At 47.3% G+C, this 15,710-nt stretch overlaps 1 protein-coding gene across 2 annotated transcripts; it reads left to right on the forward strand.

Moving 5' to 3' along the window:
* The first annotated feature begins 1,234 nt into the window (after positions 1-1,234).
* PNMA8A (PNMA family member 8A) lies at positions 1,235-5,386 on the forward strand. Of its 2 annotated transcripts, none has more exons than XM_006067472.3 (2): positions 1,235-1,519; positions 1,665-5,386. In XM_006067472.3, exon 2 carries the CDS (start codon positions 1,753-1,755, stop codon positions 3,223-3,225), a length of 1,473 nt encoding a protein of 490 aa, XP_006067534.2. In that variant the 5' UTR covers positions 1,235-1,519; positions 1,665-1,752; the 3' UTR covers positions 3,226-5,386. The 2 variants fall into 2 exon arrangements, with proteins under 2 accessions (XP_006067534.2, XP_006067533.2); XM_006067471.3 differs by having other exon boundaries at positions 1,235-1,423.
* Positions 5,387-15,710: the final 10,324 nt, after the last annotated feature.

Consider the following 15,710-nt stretch of genomic DNA (forward strand, 5'->3'; position numbering starts at 1 on the left):
GTGAGTGATGGTCGTGGCCTTGGGCCTTGCAGCATCTCTTCGATTTCTGAAGATACTGAAGGCTGAGTAACTAAGGTCAACCACAAGTGTGCTCCATGCAAATGGACTCAGGAAAAAAAAAAAATCCTGGACACTAAGGCGCAGGTGAGCTTCCCTGGTTAATACTCCGTACGTGTTGTCACACGTTGCTGGGAAAAGTAAGCCCATCCATACAACTCTTTCCCAGACTGCCCTTTTCTTTTCCCTTTGCTGACCTTAAGCAGTATCCTTTTCCTGTAATAAACTATAATTGTGAATAAAGAATCCGCTTGCCAAGTAGGACACTCAGGTTCGATCCCTGAGTCTGGAAGATCCCTTGGAGGAGGGCATGGCAACCCACTCCAGTATTCTTGCCTGGAAAATGCCATGGACAGAGGAGCCTGGCGGGCTACAGTCAGTGGGGTCTCAACAGTGTCAGACACGACTTGGCGACTAAACAACAACACCGGAACTGTGAACACTATGATGTTTCTGAGTCCCAGGAAAACTCTCAGCAAATCATTGAACCTGGAATCAATGATATTCCTACTGTGAAGAACAGCAAGGAACTCAGAGAGCTCAAATTATTAGTCTAATACTGAACAGTTAGGAAGCCTCATTGCTAGCTGTATCACTGAGGGCCTGACAGGAAAACCCAAACTGAGTCACTGAGGAGCATTTCATTAATTATTAATAAAGGTGTTCAAAACAAAACAAAAGGGGTTGCCAGAAGGCAGGAGGTTGAAGAAACCGGCAAGGAAATGTGAAGCCCTATCCCCAGGCTTGGAGGGGAAGCGGGGGAAGTCAAGACATTTCTAGAAACTTCTGGATATTGCAGGAACAAGAAAATGTAGCTGAGACGGCTCTCAACAAGAACTGTGGCTTTTGTTGGGGAAACTCAGGGGGCTTGAAGGCGCTCTCTCCTCTCGCCTTACGCTTTCTGATGTCTCCTAAGGGGTCCTGTTGGCTGAACCCAACAGGAAGGAGGAGAATAAGAGGGGTAGTTGGCACAGCCACGGAAGTCAGCGCCCCCAACCCCCATCCTGGAGGCCCACATTTTGAGTAGAGAAGGGTTGAAAGTCTGGGTCAGGAGGGGCTATTGGAGAACATGCAAATCCCTGGCTCGGTCAATAGGTTAACAGTCGCGTTCCCAGCGGCTCCTCAGGCCCAGTTGCGTAGCCCACGCGCTCGGAAGCAACCACCGGTTGCCATGGAGACCGCGGGCAGATGGCGGGAGCAAGCGCGCCCTGAGATGCCTGCCTCGGCTCCGCGCGGTTACTGGGACCTAGCCGAGGCGCCGGGAATCCTAGGAGGGGCGGACGCTGGCGTCCCGGCCCATTCGTCCACAGCATCCGTGCTGGAGCGGCCCGAGCTGGCACCTGGCCAGCCCGGCGGCTTCTCTGTGGTTCGTCTGGGCGTCCAGAGGCGGGGCTGCCTTATCCCTGTCCCCAGGCCCGGTGGGAGGGGCTGAGCGCGGTTTTCGGCAGATTTCAGGACACGTGTGAGCACCCGGGGCCCGGTTTGGGGAGGAAGGCCCTGGGAAAGCGCGAGGCCTCTTGCAGGCCCACCTTGGAGGGGGCAGCTGAGATCTCTGAGCCTGGTCGTGTTTATCGGCTCTCTGACCGCCCTCTCCTGTCACCTTTCAGGATTGCTGCTGAGGGACCGCTGCAGGCTCGGTCCGCCTCCTAGACGCTTCAGCACACCTGGGAATCGAGCCCCGCGGTGTCCACGACCATGGCGGTGAACCTTTTGGAGGACTGGTGCCGGGGGATGGAAGCGGACATCCATAGGTCCCTGTTGGTCACGGGCATTCCAGAGGACTGTGGCCAAGCGGAAATCGAGGAGACCTTGAATGGGGTCCTCTCCCCGCTGGGCCCGTACTCCGTGCTCAACAAGATTTTTTTGAGGGAAGAAAATGCCAAAGCTGCCCTCGTTGAGGTCGGGGAGGGTGTGAATCTGAGGGCCATACCCCGAGAGTTCCCAGGAAGCGGGGGCATCTGGAGAGTGGTCTGTCGGGACCCCACCCAGAATGCTGAGTTCTTAAAAAACCTGAATGAATTCTTGGACGCGGAGGAGCGCACCTTGGAGGATGTGGTGCACCTGCTTGAACTCAGCAGGGCCTCACCACCCCAGACCCAGAATCGGTCCACCGAGAACTGGGCAGAAGCTTTGGGCGTGTTTCTGGGAGCTGTGGTGCAAATCATCTACTATATGGATGCCGAAATGCGCAGCCAGGAGGAAGCTAGGGCGCAAGATCTTGCCAAGGCCCAAGCGGTAGCATCCTTGGCTTCAGCAGCAGGGAGGAAGGTCAAGAAGGAGCCAGGGAGGGCTGCAGAGAGGGGCTCTGCCTTGCAGATGGAGAACCCGGATGGCTGGAATGACGTGGCAGATGGGGGTGACGGTCCTAAACCTTTGGTTCGAAAGGCTGGAGCTCTTACTCACTCCAGGAGGATGAAGCAGAAAAAAACTCCCAAGCAGGAGCCAGTGCCCTGGAAGAAATCCCAAGGCAGCCATTCCCACAGCTCGGCCTCCTTGAAGCATCCTGAAGCTGATGATGGTAAAAATAGGGAGACGTTAGAACAGGTCAGGAACAACAAAAAGCCATGTGTGAAGCAGGAGGGGTTGGCTTTGAAGAAGGCCCCAGTAAAATGTGCCTGGAAGTTTCCCAGCAACCTGCCTCATGTAGCTGCAAGCCGGGGAGTTGCCTCTGAGTCAGACCAAGATGGTGGTCTGGAGGGCCCCCCGAAGAAGAAGGCCATGGGCTGGGCCTCGGCAAAGAGCCCTGCCCACATGAGGAAGAAAAAGAAGGTGAGCTTGGGCCCTGTGTCTTATGTCCTTGTCAATTCGGAAGACCCCAGGAAGAAGCCAGAGGTTTCAAAGAAAGGGCCAGGCTCCGGCCGGGATGCACCGGACCAGAAGGCCCCTGGGGACCCCCAGCCCCATGAGTCACCAACCTCAGCCTCACAGGGTCCAGAGGCCAAGCCACAGGGCCCTCCGCGTGCCTCCAGTGGTGAGAATGATGGCAGAAGTCATTTGGGTTGTGTCAACAAGTGGATGGAGGGGGAGGAGTGGCAGGGGAAGGCCGGGGCACAGGAACCCAAGGGGGCAGAGAGTCAGATGGTGGGTGAGGACCCCAGTGCAGTGGAGGAAGCAGGTGAGCCACCAATTGAGGCCTCAGAGGCCGAGAGCCCTGACCCCCCCTCCTAGGAGCCCCTGAATGCCGACACTTGGGGACACCTGTGGAGACAGGTCAGAGCAAACCCACTCAGCCATCCCTTGTAGATGAGTGTGTCTCTGTGGTACTCTCCAGTCATCTCTCCCTTCGTCTGACGCATCTCCCTCAATAAGGGTGGCATTGTTTGGGGTCATGTTTGTCAGAGTAGAGGCCTTGAGGCTGGAGTTTTCTGGAGGCCTGGTTGGGAGATCAACATGTTCAAAGACTTAGAAAGTCTCAGGAAGTGAAAAATCTTTCCCAACACACCCTGCTTCTCCTCTTGAGCTGTTCTGACTTATCCACAGAACACAGCAGGGACCATCTGCACCTGAGCAGTTGAAGAAGAAAGAGGCTCCAAGTTGGGAACAAAGTTGCTCTCGTTGACCTTTGATTGTTTTAGGAACTCACTTTGTAGAGATCGGACTCTCAGAGGTAAATGGTGTGTAAGGTCTTAGGTGGAAGGAGTTAGGGAGGGAGGCATAGCCCCGTGCTTTTTTTTCCTCGGCTGGTCCTGCTTTTTCACCTCCTCCTAGACACAGCCTCAGAGGATGGAGAGTCATGAAGTACATTGGAAAAGTTCTAGAACATTCACTGTGACTCACAGGCTGGTTCACTGTTACGGTCGCTTATGTTTGGCCTTTCTCCCCCATTCCCTGCTTCCTTTTCTGGATGGTGAGCCAACCTCTCTCTTCAGGGCCTGGCGAGGTAAAGAGGTCGGCAGCCCTTTGCTCCCTTATATCCTCTCTGCTTCGACCACTGGGTAGGTTAAGTCAGGAGCGTCCCTGCAGACCTCACTTCCTCACTCCCACTACTTTTCAGTGTCCATCCTCCAGTTCTCTAACCGGAAGGTGGTAAGGTCCCTACCCACTTACGGCTTGAAGTGTTTGCTTTAAGGTTCTGTTACTAAAACTGGTACTTGGATTCCCATGTGGGTGAAACCCTTGCAGGAAACCTGCAGCCAGAAAAGAGTGATGGGGGGGGTGGGGGCAGGACTCTGCCATTCCTGGGTTCCCTGGCTCTACTTCCATCCCATGCCCCTCCCAGACTCTCTTTGAGGCTGAAGACCAAATCTCCCATTATAGGAAGAGGCGGGAAAATATTCTTTAAAAATTGGCTGATCATTTGTGCCCTCTGAATAGACCAGAATGCCTTGTCTCCTGTGCGTGCAGGAGGAGGGGGAGGGCCAGGTTATCCGAGCTCAATGATTTCCAGACAGTATCCTGGAGAAGCCCAAGGTGTGCTCAAAGAAGTAATCCGAATCTACTTTTTCACATATTTATTTTTAAAAAAGTGACTATTTGAATGTATCATAAGCCAAACAAGTCACACCAGAGACTCAGAATATTACCTTTTGTTCATCAGTGTTTTGGTACAGGTATCCATTTTGTTGATTTCACTATTTGCATATAATCTAATTTTCTTGTAAATGCAGCTGATAGGAAAGGTTCCAAGTGGGAGAAGTTGATCCGGCAAATGCCCTGTCATGAAACAAACACTCTGAAAGAATCCCTTGGTAATCCACATGTTATTGTCCTACTGTGATGCTGCGTTGTTTGATGGCAAAACGTATCAACACGGCGCACAGTAATTCATATTCTGTTTTGTGGTCTATCTTGTGACTTAACGTTTTTGTGATAAAGGATGTGAACAGTTATTAGATGTCGTTAGTGATTCAGCAGGTTTCTCATGGCAATTCATTTCAAAATTCTGGATGAGTCTGAGGATGCAGGAAAAAAGGAAACGGTTTCCATTTGCAGCTCTTCATCTGTGTGTATCACGGTTATCCTTGGGTCGATCGAAGCAAAACAAAACACGGGAGTGAACTGGCTTTTCAAGCTTGTGGCTCTCCAGCTCCTGATTTCAAAATCAGGTCCATTAGGGCTTCATTGTGTGAACAAATTGACACCATGATTAGTAAATGTAGATGTACGTGTCATCAAATAAAGTTCAGCAAACTAAGTGATTGTTGAGTCTCTTATAGATGCAAGTGGCATGAACTGTTTCATTTGAGGAAAGGGTTCCCCCCACACTGAATGATACACACTGTCCTAGACTCCCAGCCTGGGGCGTGTGCATGCTAAGTTGCTCCAGTCGTATTTGAGTCTTTGCAACCCTATGGACTGTAGCCCTCCAGACTCCTCTGTCCATGGGATTCTCCAGCTAAGAATACTAGAGTGGGTTGCCATGCCCTCCTCCAGGGGATCTTCCCAACCCAGGGATTGAACCCTCGTCTCTTACAGCTCCTGCATTGCAGGCCAGTTCTTTACCACTAGTGCCGCCTGGGAAGCCCCAGCGTGAGCTCTTGTCAAACCTGGGTTCAAGCTGGAAGAATCATCAATTTTCCATGAGAGAAAGTCATCAAGATATCTGTCCCCATTGCTATATGACCTGCCACCAATGTGAAAACTCCGCCCCCCCAACCCCAGATCCTGGGGTTTCTAGAGGTTTCTAGGACAGGTAACAGGTGGTATGGATTACCTGAAAGGGCGAGTTTACTTGTAAAAGCAGCTAGAAGATGAAAATCCTCTCTTCCCCTCAGACAGAAATTGAGGTTTTTTTCAGCAAACAATCGAGTTAAATTTCCTCTGCCCAAGCCCCTCCCCTGTTAGGGACCCCTGAACCATGGTGATCACTGTACCAGAGTCATGTGATGCCCTGGAGACCATGGGAAGCTGGACTCTGAGGACAGGGGAGCTAATTACACGCTGGAGTGTGAGCACAAAGACCCCGGTCAGAGGTTAATTTATTGAGTCCTCGCCTCCACCCCTCGCGGGGGAAAGCCGGATTTGGCCAAGATCTTTAAGTACCTCCCAGCAGCAGTCACTCCCTCCAGTTAGACCCAGTCCACCAGGAAAGACTGGTAGTGGGGGGAACATGACCCGAGGTGGGGGAAGACCCAGGGGTGGGGCTCCGTGGGGTACGGGGAAGTCTCCAAGGAAGCCTCTCAGACTGTCTCTGGGATGGGGCAGTGTTCTGTTTGTGGTGTACCTTGGAGCAAGGCCCGGCCAGAGGTGCCTCCCGGGCAAGAGGGTGGGGGTGGGGCGATGCTGGGAGGAGCAGCTTGCACACAGACAGGAGGGACAGAAGGTACAGTTTGGTCATCCATCCATGACTCTGTTTAACCAAAATTTATTGGTCATCTACCTTGAGACAGCCAGAAACAAGACAGACCCCACGGACTGCAGCACACCAGGCTTTCCTGTCTTTCGCTATCTCCCAGAATTAGCTTAAACTCATGTCCGTTGAATCAGTGATGCCATCCAACCATCTCATCCTCTGTTGCCCCCTTCTTCTCCTGCCTTCAATCTTTCCCAGCATCAGGGTCTTTTCCAATGAGTTGACTCTTCGCATGAGGTGACCAAAGTATTGGAGCTTCAGCTTCAGCATCAGTCCTTCCAATAAATATTCAGGACTGATTTCCTTTAGGATGGACTGGTTCGATCTCTTTGGTGTCCAAGGGACTCTAAAGAGTCTCCTCCTGCACCACAGTTCAAAACCATCGGTTCTTCAGCGCTCAGCTTCTTTATGGTCCAACTCTCAAATCCGTACATGACTACTGGAAAACTGGAAGTAACACAATATTGTAAATCAATTATGCTCTTTAATTAAAAAAAGGAATGAAATAGACCAACAAAACAGTGGGACAGAATAATGAGTCCAGAAGTAGAAATTTATTTTGAGTTAGCAGGGGAGAAAGAGGATTTTCTAAGCATAGCTAGTGTTAGGAAAACTGGACAGCCATTTGGAATAAAGGACTAAAGTTCTTTACTAAAGCCGGGTTCTCTACTTCCTGCTTTGTATGCCATTACCTTTCAGAAGGATCACAGTCGTACATTTAAAAAGAAATTAATAAGTGTTTAGATAAAAAGAGAAGTAATTGTTCTTTAGTCGCTCAGTTGTGTCTGACTCTTTTGCACAACCCCTTGAACTGTAGCCCGCCAGGCTCCTCTGTCTGTGGGATTTCCCAGGCAAGAATACTGGAGTGAGTTGCCATTTCCTTCTCCAGGGGATCTTCCCGACCCAGGGATCAAACCTACATCTCTTGCATTGTAAACGGATTCTTTACCATTGAGCCACCAGGGAAGCCACAATATCTTCAGTTCAGTCGCTCAGTCGTGTCCGACTCTTTGCGACCCCATGAATCGCAGCACGCCAGGCCTCCCTGTCCATCACCAACTCCCGGAGTTCACTCAAACTCACGTCCATCGAGTCCATGATGCCATCCAGCCATCTCATCCTCTGTTGTCCCCTTTTCCTCCTGCCCCCAATCCCTCCCAGCATCAGAGTCTTTTCCAATGAGTCAACTCTTCGCATGAGCTGGAGCCTCAGCTTTAGCACCATTCCTTCCAAAGAACACCCAGGACTGATCTCCTTTAGAATGGACTGGTTGGATCTCCTTGCAGTCCATGGGACTCTCAAGAGTCTTCTCCAACACCACAGTTCAAAAGCATCAATTCTCTGGTGCTCAGCTTTCTTCACAGTCCAACTCTCACATCCATACGTGACCACTGGAAAAACCATAGCCTTGACTAGACGAACCTTTGTTGGCAAAGTAATGTCTCTGCTTTTTAATATGTTATCTAGGTTGGTCATAACTTTCCTTCCAAGGAGTAAGCATCTTTTAATTTCATGGCTGCAGTCACCATCTGCAGTGATTTTGGAGCCCCCCCAAAATAAAGTCTGACACTGTTTCCACTGTTTCCCCATCTATTTCCCATGAAGTGATGGGACCAGATGCCATGATCTTCGTTTTCTGAATATGGAGCTTTAAGCCAACTTTTTCACTCTCCTCTTTCACTTTCATCAAGAGGCTTTTGAGTTCCTCTTCACTTTCTGCCATAAGGGTGGTGTCATCTGCATATCTGAGGTTATTGATATTTCTCCCGGCAATCTTGATTCCAGCTTGTGCTTCTTCCAGCCCAGTGTTTCTCATGATGTACTCTGCATATAAGTACTCTGCATATTGTACTCTGCACAATATCTTATTTAAGCCTAAAAATAATAATAATAATAATGGAGAGGGAGGTGCTATTATGTTCCTCCCCATTTTTATAGATGAGGAAACATCATCTACAGATCAATAACCAGGCTAAGTTCACTCCACTGGCAAATGACGCAGCCCAGGTTTGGAGCCAGGGCTTCCAAGATAGGCTGTTACCCAAGATGCCACCCTGCTCCCTCACCTCTTCCATGCATGATTAAAGTAAGTGCAAAGCCAAACAGTCATGCGATCTCATCATTCACATAACAACTGGGCAATAATGCAAAAGTTTAGGGGTGCCCAGTGCTGGAGAGGGTTTGGGGGAGCAGGCTACCAGCTAGCCCTTGTTTGTTTGTTTTTTTTTAATGAGAATGGCATGATGCATTCAAAGTGCTGAAAGGGAAAAACCTGCAACTTAGCAGACTCTACCCAAATGTTCTTAACAGGCATGGAAATCAGTACATCCTCCTGAGAGTGACATGGTTCTGGCCAAATACACTCATCAAACTGTGCTGAGAGATGCCAGGACTGCTGATTATAGCACTTTTGTAAAAGGGAGGTGGAAACTGGAAATAGTCTTCCAAAGATTTATGTGACACCATAGAAAAGAGCACTGTGCGGTTGTCAAGATAAAATGGATCTCTGAGCGCTGATTGTCAGGCCATATTTTTAAAACCTTTTTCTTGAAAGGTAGGTGCATCATACGTGTTCAGCTGGATCCATTTTCACAAATGGAATCCACCTGTGCAGCCCCCTAAACGCCTAAGGCTCCCCCCACCAAACTCTATTCTGTACCCTGCCCATCCCCTTCCGCATCCACCTTGCAGAAGTAAGTTTCATCCAAGCCATATTATTCAGTGAACAAACCATGGTGCCAAAAAAGAAAAAAAAAAAGATGCTTTAGGATCTCTTTTGTTGAATATTTTATCAGAAGAAATAAACATACATTTTTGTGTTAATAAATGCATACAAACATATTTGTTTTAGGAAGGTACAGGTACATATATTTATTTGATAGTGATTACCCTTAGAATGGGAATGGGGCTTCCCCAATGCCTCAGCTGGTAATGAAGCCACCTGCAATGCAAGAGACACAGGAGACGTGGGTTCAACTTCTGGGTCGAGAAGATCCCCTGGAGGAGGAAATGGCAACCCACTCCACTATTCTTTCCTGGAAAATTCCATGGACAGAGGAGCCTGGCGGATTATAGTCCATAGGATCGAAAGAGTCAGACATGACTGAGTGACTAACCTCACATGCTCACCCTTAGAGCTTGGGACTGGGTGGAGGACACTGGAGGCCAGGTGAAGGGGGTATAAGGGGGGCTTTGCAGCTGTCCATACTTTATTTTGACTGCTTGTACTTTGTCAGTTTCTAACCATGCACTCATATTGGATGTTTTGTTTGGTTGGACCTGCAGCTTGAGGGATCTTAGATCCCCAGTCAGGGATCAAACCCATGCCACCTGCAGTATAAGCTCGGGAGTCCTAACTACTAGGCTGCCAGGGAAGTCCCATAATGGGTGTTTTTTTAAGCAGTCAATATTCCGTCATAAAATGATGTGAAGTGCTGACATACACTACATGTGGCTGAACCTCAATGCAGGAGACCTCGGTTCAACTCCTGGGTCAGGAAGATTCCCTGGAGAAGGGATAGGCTACCCACTCCAGTATTCTTGGCCTTCCCTTGTGGCTCAGCTGGTAAAGAATCCACCTGCCATACAGGAGACCTGGGTTCGATCCCTGGGTTGGGAAGATCCCCTGGAGAAGGGAAAGTAAGAGAAGCCAGGCACAAAAGGCCACATATTGTGCAATTCTATTTATATGAAATGCCCAGAACTGGGAAATCTGTAGAGACAGAAAGTAGATAGTGGTCGTCAGGGCTGCAGGGAGGGTGAACGGGTTCCTCTAAGACTGTCACACTTCTACTGCTTAATGAGTTCAGGGTTTCCTTTTGGGGTGATGAAAATATTCTGGATCTAGATAGAGGTGGTGGTTGCCCCAAACTGTGATTGCTAAATGCCAATGAACTGGACACTGTAAAATGGTTAATTTTATGTCTTGTAAATTTCAATGCTATTTTAAAAAATTGTAGTAAAAAAACTCTAGATCATGGACCTTTTCAGGGGGAGGTGGTACTATAGAGACTCTCCTTTATACTTTTCCCTATATTAAAAAAAGCCACAAGGGACTTCTTTGGCAATCCAGTGGTTAAGACTCCGCCCTTCCAGCGCAGAGGGCACGGGTTCCCTCCCTGGTCAGGGAAATAAGATCCCACATGCCTCGGGGTGAAGCCCCCTCACCCCCTAAAAAAAGCCACCATGCCAAATGCCCTCGTTGGCTGCAGACACCACATCATCTCTGGCTGCCGAGTAAACAAGCCGTGCTGCAGATCTTGGAAGAACGCTTTTGCTGTCCTCTTTCGATGTGTATTTGAGTTGTTGTTTTTTTTTCTTTTTCATCAACGTGTTTTCAGTTGTAAAGTTTTTAAGCTTCCCAAGGGTCAGTTTTTAAAATTCCAGCCTGGGCTCTTCTATTCTTGCAAAACTGGAAAAGCAAGAGGGTTTGCAGAGAGTACAAGTCTGGTCAGCTCAAGTAAAGTAAAGTCCTGGGGCCCCCACCTCAGTGGGAACGGTGTGGAACATTGGTCAATGTGTAGCTAATGTCAGAGATTAAGGCCTGCTCTCACGCTCCAGGCTTGTTCTGGGTGTTTCCCCTGTGACTTTCACACTTGATAAGAAATGTGAGTACTTACAGAACGTTCAAGGGCAAATCTCTGAAGCAAAACTTTCCCTCCCACTGTTTTTCCATGATTCTGTACACCCTTAACTGAAGCATTTCCTATGAGGGCAGGCTGGCTGTTTTTAAAACTGTCAACATGTAGGAATAGGGAGGGAAACATCCAAAATAAACACGCAGAAAACAGAGAGATAGGTCAGTCGTGCAAGAGGCCTGGCTGCAGGACTATTTATCTGATAAATATTAAACTGTATGATGAGCCTGCGATAATAACAATAGTTTGGTACAGACTGAAGAAACAGAGCGACCAAAATCTACAAAGAGTGCAGTACAGGTGGAGTTTCAAACTGGCGTGGGAAAGAGGAATTATGCAGAAAGTGGTCTTGGGACAATAGGTAACTGGGGAAAAAACAGCTCACTCCTGATATCAAAATAAATTCCAGACGGATCAAACGTGGAAAATAAAATTGCAAAATTTTACTTGCAAAAATAAACAAAGTAAACTTGTTGTTTATCCAGTCCATAAACAATAGCTTACATTTTCGAACCCCAACCTCCCACTCCATTCCTCCCCTAGGCCCCTCTTCCTTGGCAATAACAAACCTGAGTCTGTTTCATTGATAGGTTAAATTGTCATATTTTAGATTCCACATATAAGTGATATCATATGGTATTTGTCTTTCTCTTCCCAACTTATTTCACTTAGTATGAGCACTTTTCACTTTCATGCATTGGAAAGGAAATGACAACCCACTCCAGTGTTCTTGCCTGGAGAATCCCAGGGACAGGGGAGCCTGGTGGGCTGCTGTCTATGGGGTCGCACAGAGTCGGACACTACTGAAGCGACTTAGCAGCAGCAGCAGCAGCAGCAGAGCATCTCTAGTTCCATCCATGTTGCTGCAGAGGGCATTATTTCATCCTTTTTTATGGCTGAATCGTATTCCATTATGTGTATCTTCTTGATCCAATCATCTGTCAATGGACATTTAGGTGGCTTCTGTGTCTTGGCTATTGGAAACAGTGCAGCTGTGAACACTGGGGGGCATATATCTTTTAGAATTAGAGTTTTCTCCAGATATATGCCCAGTAGTGGGATTGCTGGGTCATATGGTAATTGTATTTTTAGTTTTCTGAGGAACCTCCATACTGCTCTCCACAATGGCTGCACCAGTTTACATTCCCACGAACCATGTAGGAGGGTTCCCTTTTATCCACATTGTCTGGAGGGGAGGAAGATTGTCAAAGCTGAGTGGACTTGCAAAGTGCAAAGATCTTACTTAAATGTAGGCAACCCTGAGACCCAGCAAGGGGCTCCAGTCTGCTGTAACCCAAAACCATCAAAGAAAGCCTGCTTCTTCAGCACTGTGACTAACACAAAAGTTAAAGTTATTACCTGAGGGGAAAAAAAATAACATTAAGTCAAAAGGTAGTGACAAATTGGGGACAAATAGGGATTTCGTGCCTCCCTTTTCGTGCTCATTAAATGATCAAGAGAAAGAACAGTTGAGAAAAATAGGCAAGAACCTCGAATTGGAAGTTTATTGAAAAACAAGTTTCCACAGTAAACGCATAAAAAGAGGCTTGACATCACACTTACAGAAAGAGTGCGTGCTTGATCAGTCATGTCTGACTCTTGGCGACCCCATGGACTGTAGCCCGCCAGGCTCCTCCGTCCATGGGATTTCTCAAGCAAGAATACTGGAGTGGGTTGCCATTCCTTCCTCTAGGGGATCTTCCCGACCCAGGGATGGAACCTGCGCCTCTTGAGTGTCCTGCGGTAGCAGGTGGATTATTTACCACTGCGCCACATGGGAAGCCCAGCTAAAGAAACAGTCATGAGATAAGAATCGACTGAGATAAGGATGACCTGAGAGATCAATGGAATAGAGCCAAGAGTCTAGAAAACAACCAGGACCTTCCTTTGTCCACGAATCTGACTGAGAAACGTTCAAAATTGTGTAATAGCCAGTGCTGGCCAGGGTGTGATGAAACGGTGTCACTCACTGTTAGTGGGAGTGTGAACTGGTTTAAAGGCCATTTGGCAATAGCTGTCAAATGTTCAAAATGACTTTTTTTTGGGCTCCCAGGGAACCTGTTGCTAGCAGTTTTCTCCTGCAACGTAGTCTTAAATGAATCCCGTGGTAACTCCTTCAAGGGGGCTTCCCTGGTGGCTCAGACAGTAAAGAATCCACCTACAATGCAGGAGACCTTTTTTCATTCCCTGGGTCAGGAAGATCCCCTGGAGGAGGACATGGAAACCCACTCCAGTATTCTTGCCTGGGGAATCCCACGGACAGAGGAGCCTGGCGGACTACAGTCCAAGGGGTCACAAAGAGTCGGACTCAACTGATCGACTAACATTTTCACTTCCTACAAACTTTTTAGCATCACATTAGGTCATTTTCTAACAGACGAAACAGCCCAGAACTGAGGCTGGTTCATGCAAGTGAGGAAAGTGCAGTTGGTGTTAAGGAAGACCTGGTGGAAAGAAGGTTCCAGAACCTGTGTATAAAGCCACAACGGGGTGTAGACAACTGTGAGTTCCGCCAGCGTCACACATTTGCCCACTGGAAAAGTCCTCGTCTTCACGTATTGACAAGGGCACTGACCTCGAACACACAGAATCCATCACACCCTCAAAGGGTGGAACCTTGTGCGCAGGAAGTTTATGGAGAAATTCGGGGGCGTGGTTGGTTGGACCAAAATGGAAGTGGGGTGGTGCGGAGAGCACACAAAACTGAGCCCCACTGTACTGAGCAATCGGTTTTTTAGAATACAGTAAGTTCCCTATATACAAGCCTTCAAGTTGCAAACTTTCAAAGATGCGTGTCCCAACGTGTGTCCCGTCAATGCCGGGTGTGTGTGAAATTGCATCTCGCCCTCCGTCTCCTATTGCTGACGACCCTTCGGCTCTACCATCTCCCACCCCTCCTCCCTCCTCCCGTCAGTAACTCTTCTTGCTTGTTCATTCAACGCTAGCACCTGTATGCCAGCTGCTGAACTGTACTATTGTACTTTTCAAGGTACTGTACTGTAAGATTAAAAATGTTTTCTTTATTTTTGTGCCTTTTTAATGCCTCATTTGTGCAAAAGTATTAGAAACCTATTATAGTATAGTATTATAGACTAGATTGTGTTAGTTGGGTACCTGGACTATCTTTGTTGAACTTACGAACTCGATCTCAGAATGGACCTTGTTCATATGTAGGGGACTTACTGTATGTGTCCAGGGTCCTGGCTGTCATGGTGATTCCTCAGAGAAAGGCAACACTGTACTTAAAAAAAAAAAAAAAAAAAGGTGAAATTACCCCCAAACCACATTTACAGATATTGCTAAGTTAACCAGATTTTTCAGCTGTTATTGGCAGCATTTCCTACCATTTTATGGACAAATATTTGCACTTCTTATAAAGCCTCTTTGTCTTGGAAGGTGTATCCCTGTGGATGCTGGTTAGTTTTTAAACACTTTTGGTCTGGGCAGGTCCGTGCCTGCAAAACTCCACCAACTATTTCCACAAAGTGCATGCCTTGTCACGCTCAACTCCATGACAAGTAAACCTCAGGCACGGCCGTCCTGGAGGAGGTTCTGATCCCTGAGTAATAATTCTATAAGAGCCAGTGAATGTGTAACCGCTGTCTCGTGATGGCATGCTGTGGGGGACATAAGCTTGGTGCCTCCCCGTGACTTTGACATTCAGGCTAAGCGATGTGAACAGCTGAGATTCTTATTGACTCTAAAATGAAAGTTCCCCATTGTTCACCTCCTGAAAATTGACATATGCTTGCTAGATAAACTGTCGAAAATTGTTACCGTACGAGAGTAACAGATAAGTTTTGAAGAAGCAAAATTTATGGTGGAGGCAAGATTAAGCCCTATCAGATAACAAAATGCGTCATCAATGGGTAATCATCCTAACCACTTGGGGCCCACAAGTACCAGATTTTCAGTTTTGAAGAAGGCAGTGTTGCGATTCAGCAGGCAAGATAAGAATCACATGTCCAAACCTTTCTTTGGCGACTGAAGGGATAAAAGCTAGATTTCCGTGTTCCTTTCACTGAAATCCAGATGGATCCAAAATTGAAAGGCAAACCACGAAGACATGAAGCACTCCACGAAAAAAAAAAAAATGGTGAATCAAAGCATGCACTTAAAAGAAAACAAAACCAAACAAAACACGTACTTAGAAGTTGGTGGAATCTTTTTCTAAGCAGAAAAACAGAACTCAGAAACTATGAGGGGCAAACTTGATACATTTGAATTTTAAAGCTTGGATGCAATCAAAAAATCAAGAAGTCTAAAATGCTGACTGACAGACTGAATGCATAGATTGGAAATCATTCCATTGATGTGTTTTTTTCTTCCTCCTTCCATTTCCAAAACTTATTCATTCCTGTATTTTTTTTTTTTTAACATTTTCATGGTTGTTAAATGAGCTGGTCTCAACTTGCTTTTCAACAATGTCCCAGCTCTGGTAACAATTTTCCTTGCTATTGTTGTTAACAATTTTTAAACAGCTGTCAGTTCTAATCTCTGTTATACAGATCCAGAAGGATTCAAAGTGGTGTGGTGGGGGAATTTTTTCTTTTTTAATTTCTGATCAAATTGTGAAACTCTTGTCATTTCTAATATTGGTAATGCAGATCCAGAAGGAGTCAAAATGGTGCAGTGGGGTGAGGTGGTTTTTTTTTTTTTTAGTTTCTGAGCAGAATTGTGCAACTTGTCATTTTTTACCACAAATGAGAGACTCACAAGCGAAA

The sequence above is a fragment of the Bubalus bubalis genome, chromosome 18, assembly GCF_019923935.1.
Source record: "Bubalus bubalis isolate 160015118507 breed Murrah chromosome 18, NDDB_SH_1, whole genome shotgun sequence".
Classification (NCBI taxonomy): Eukaryota; Metazoa; Chordata; class Mammalia; order Artiodactyla; family Bovidae; genus Bubalus; species Bubalus bubalis.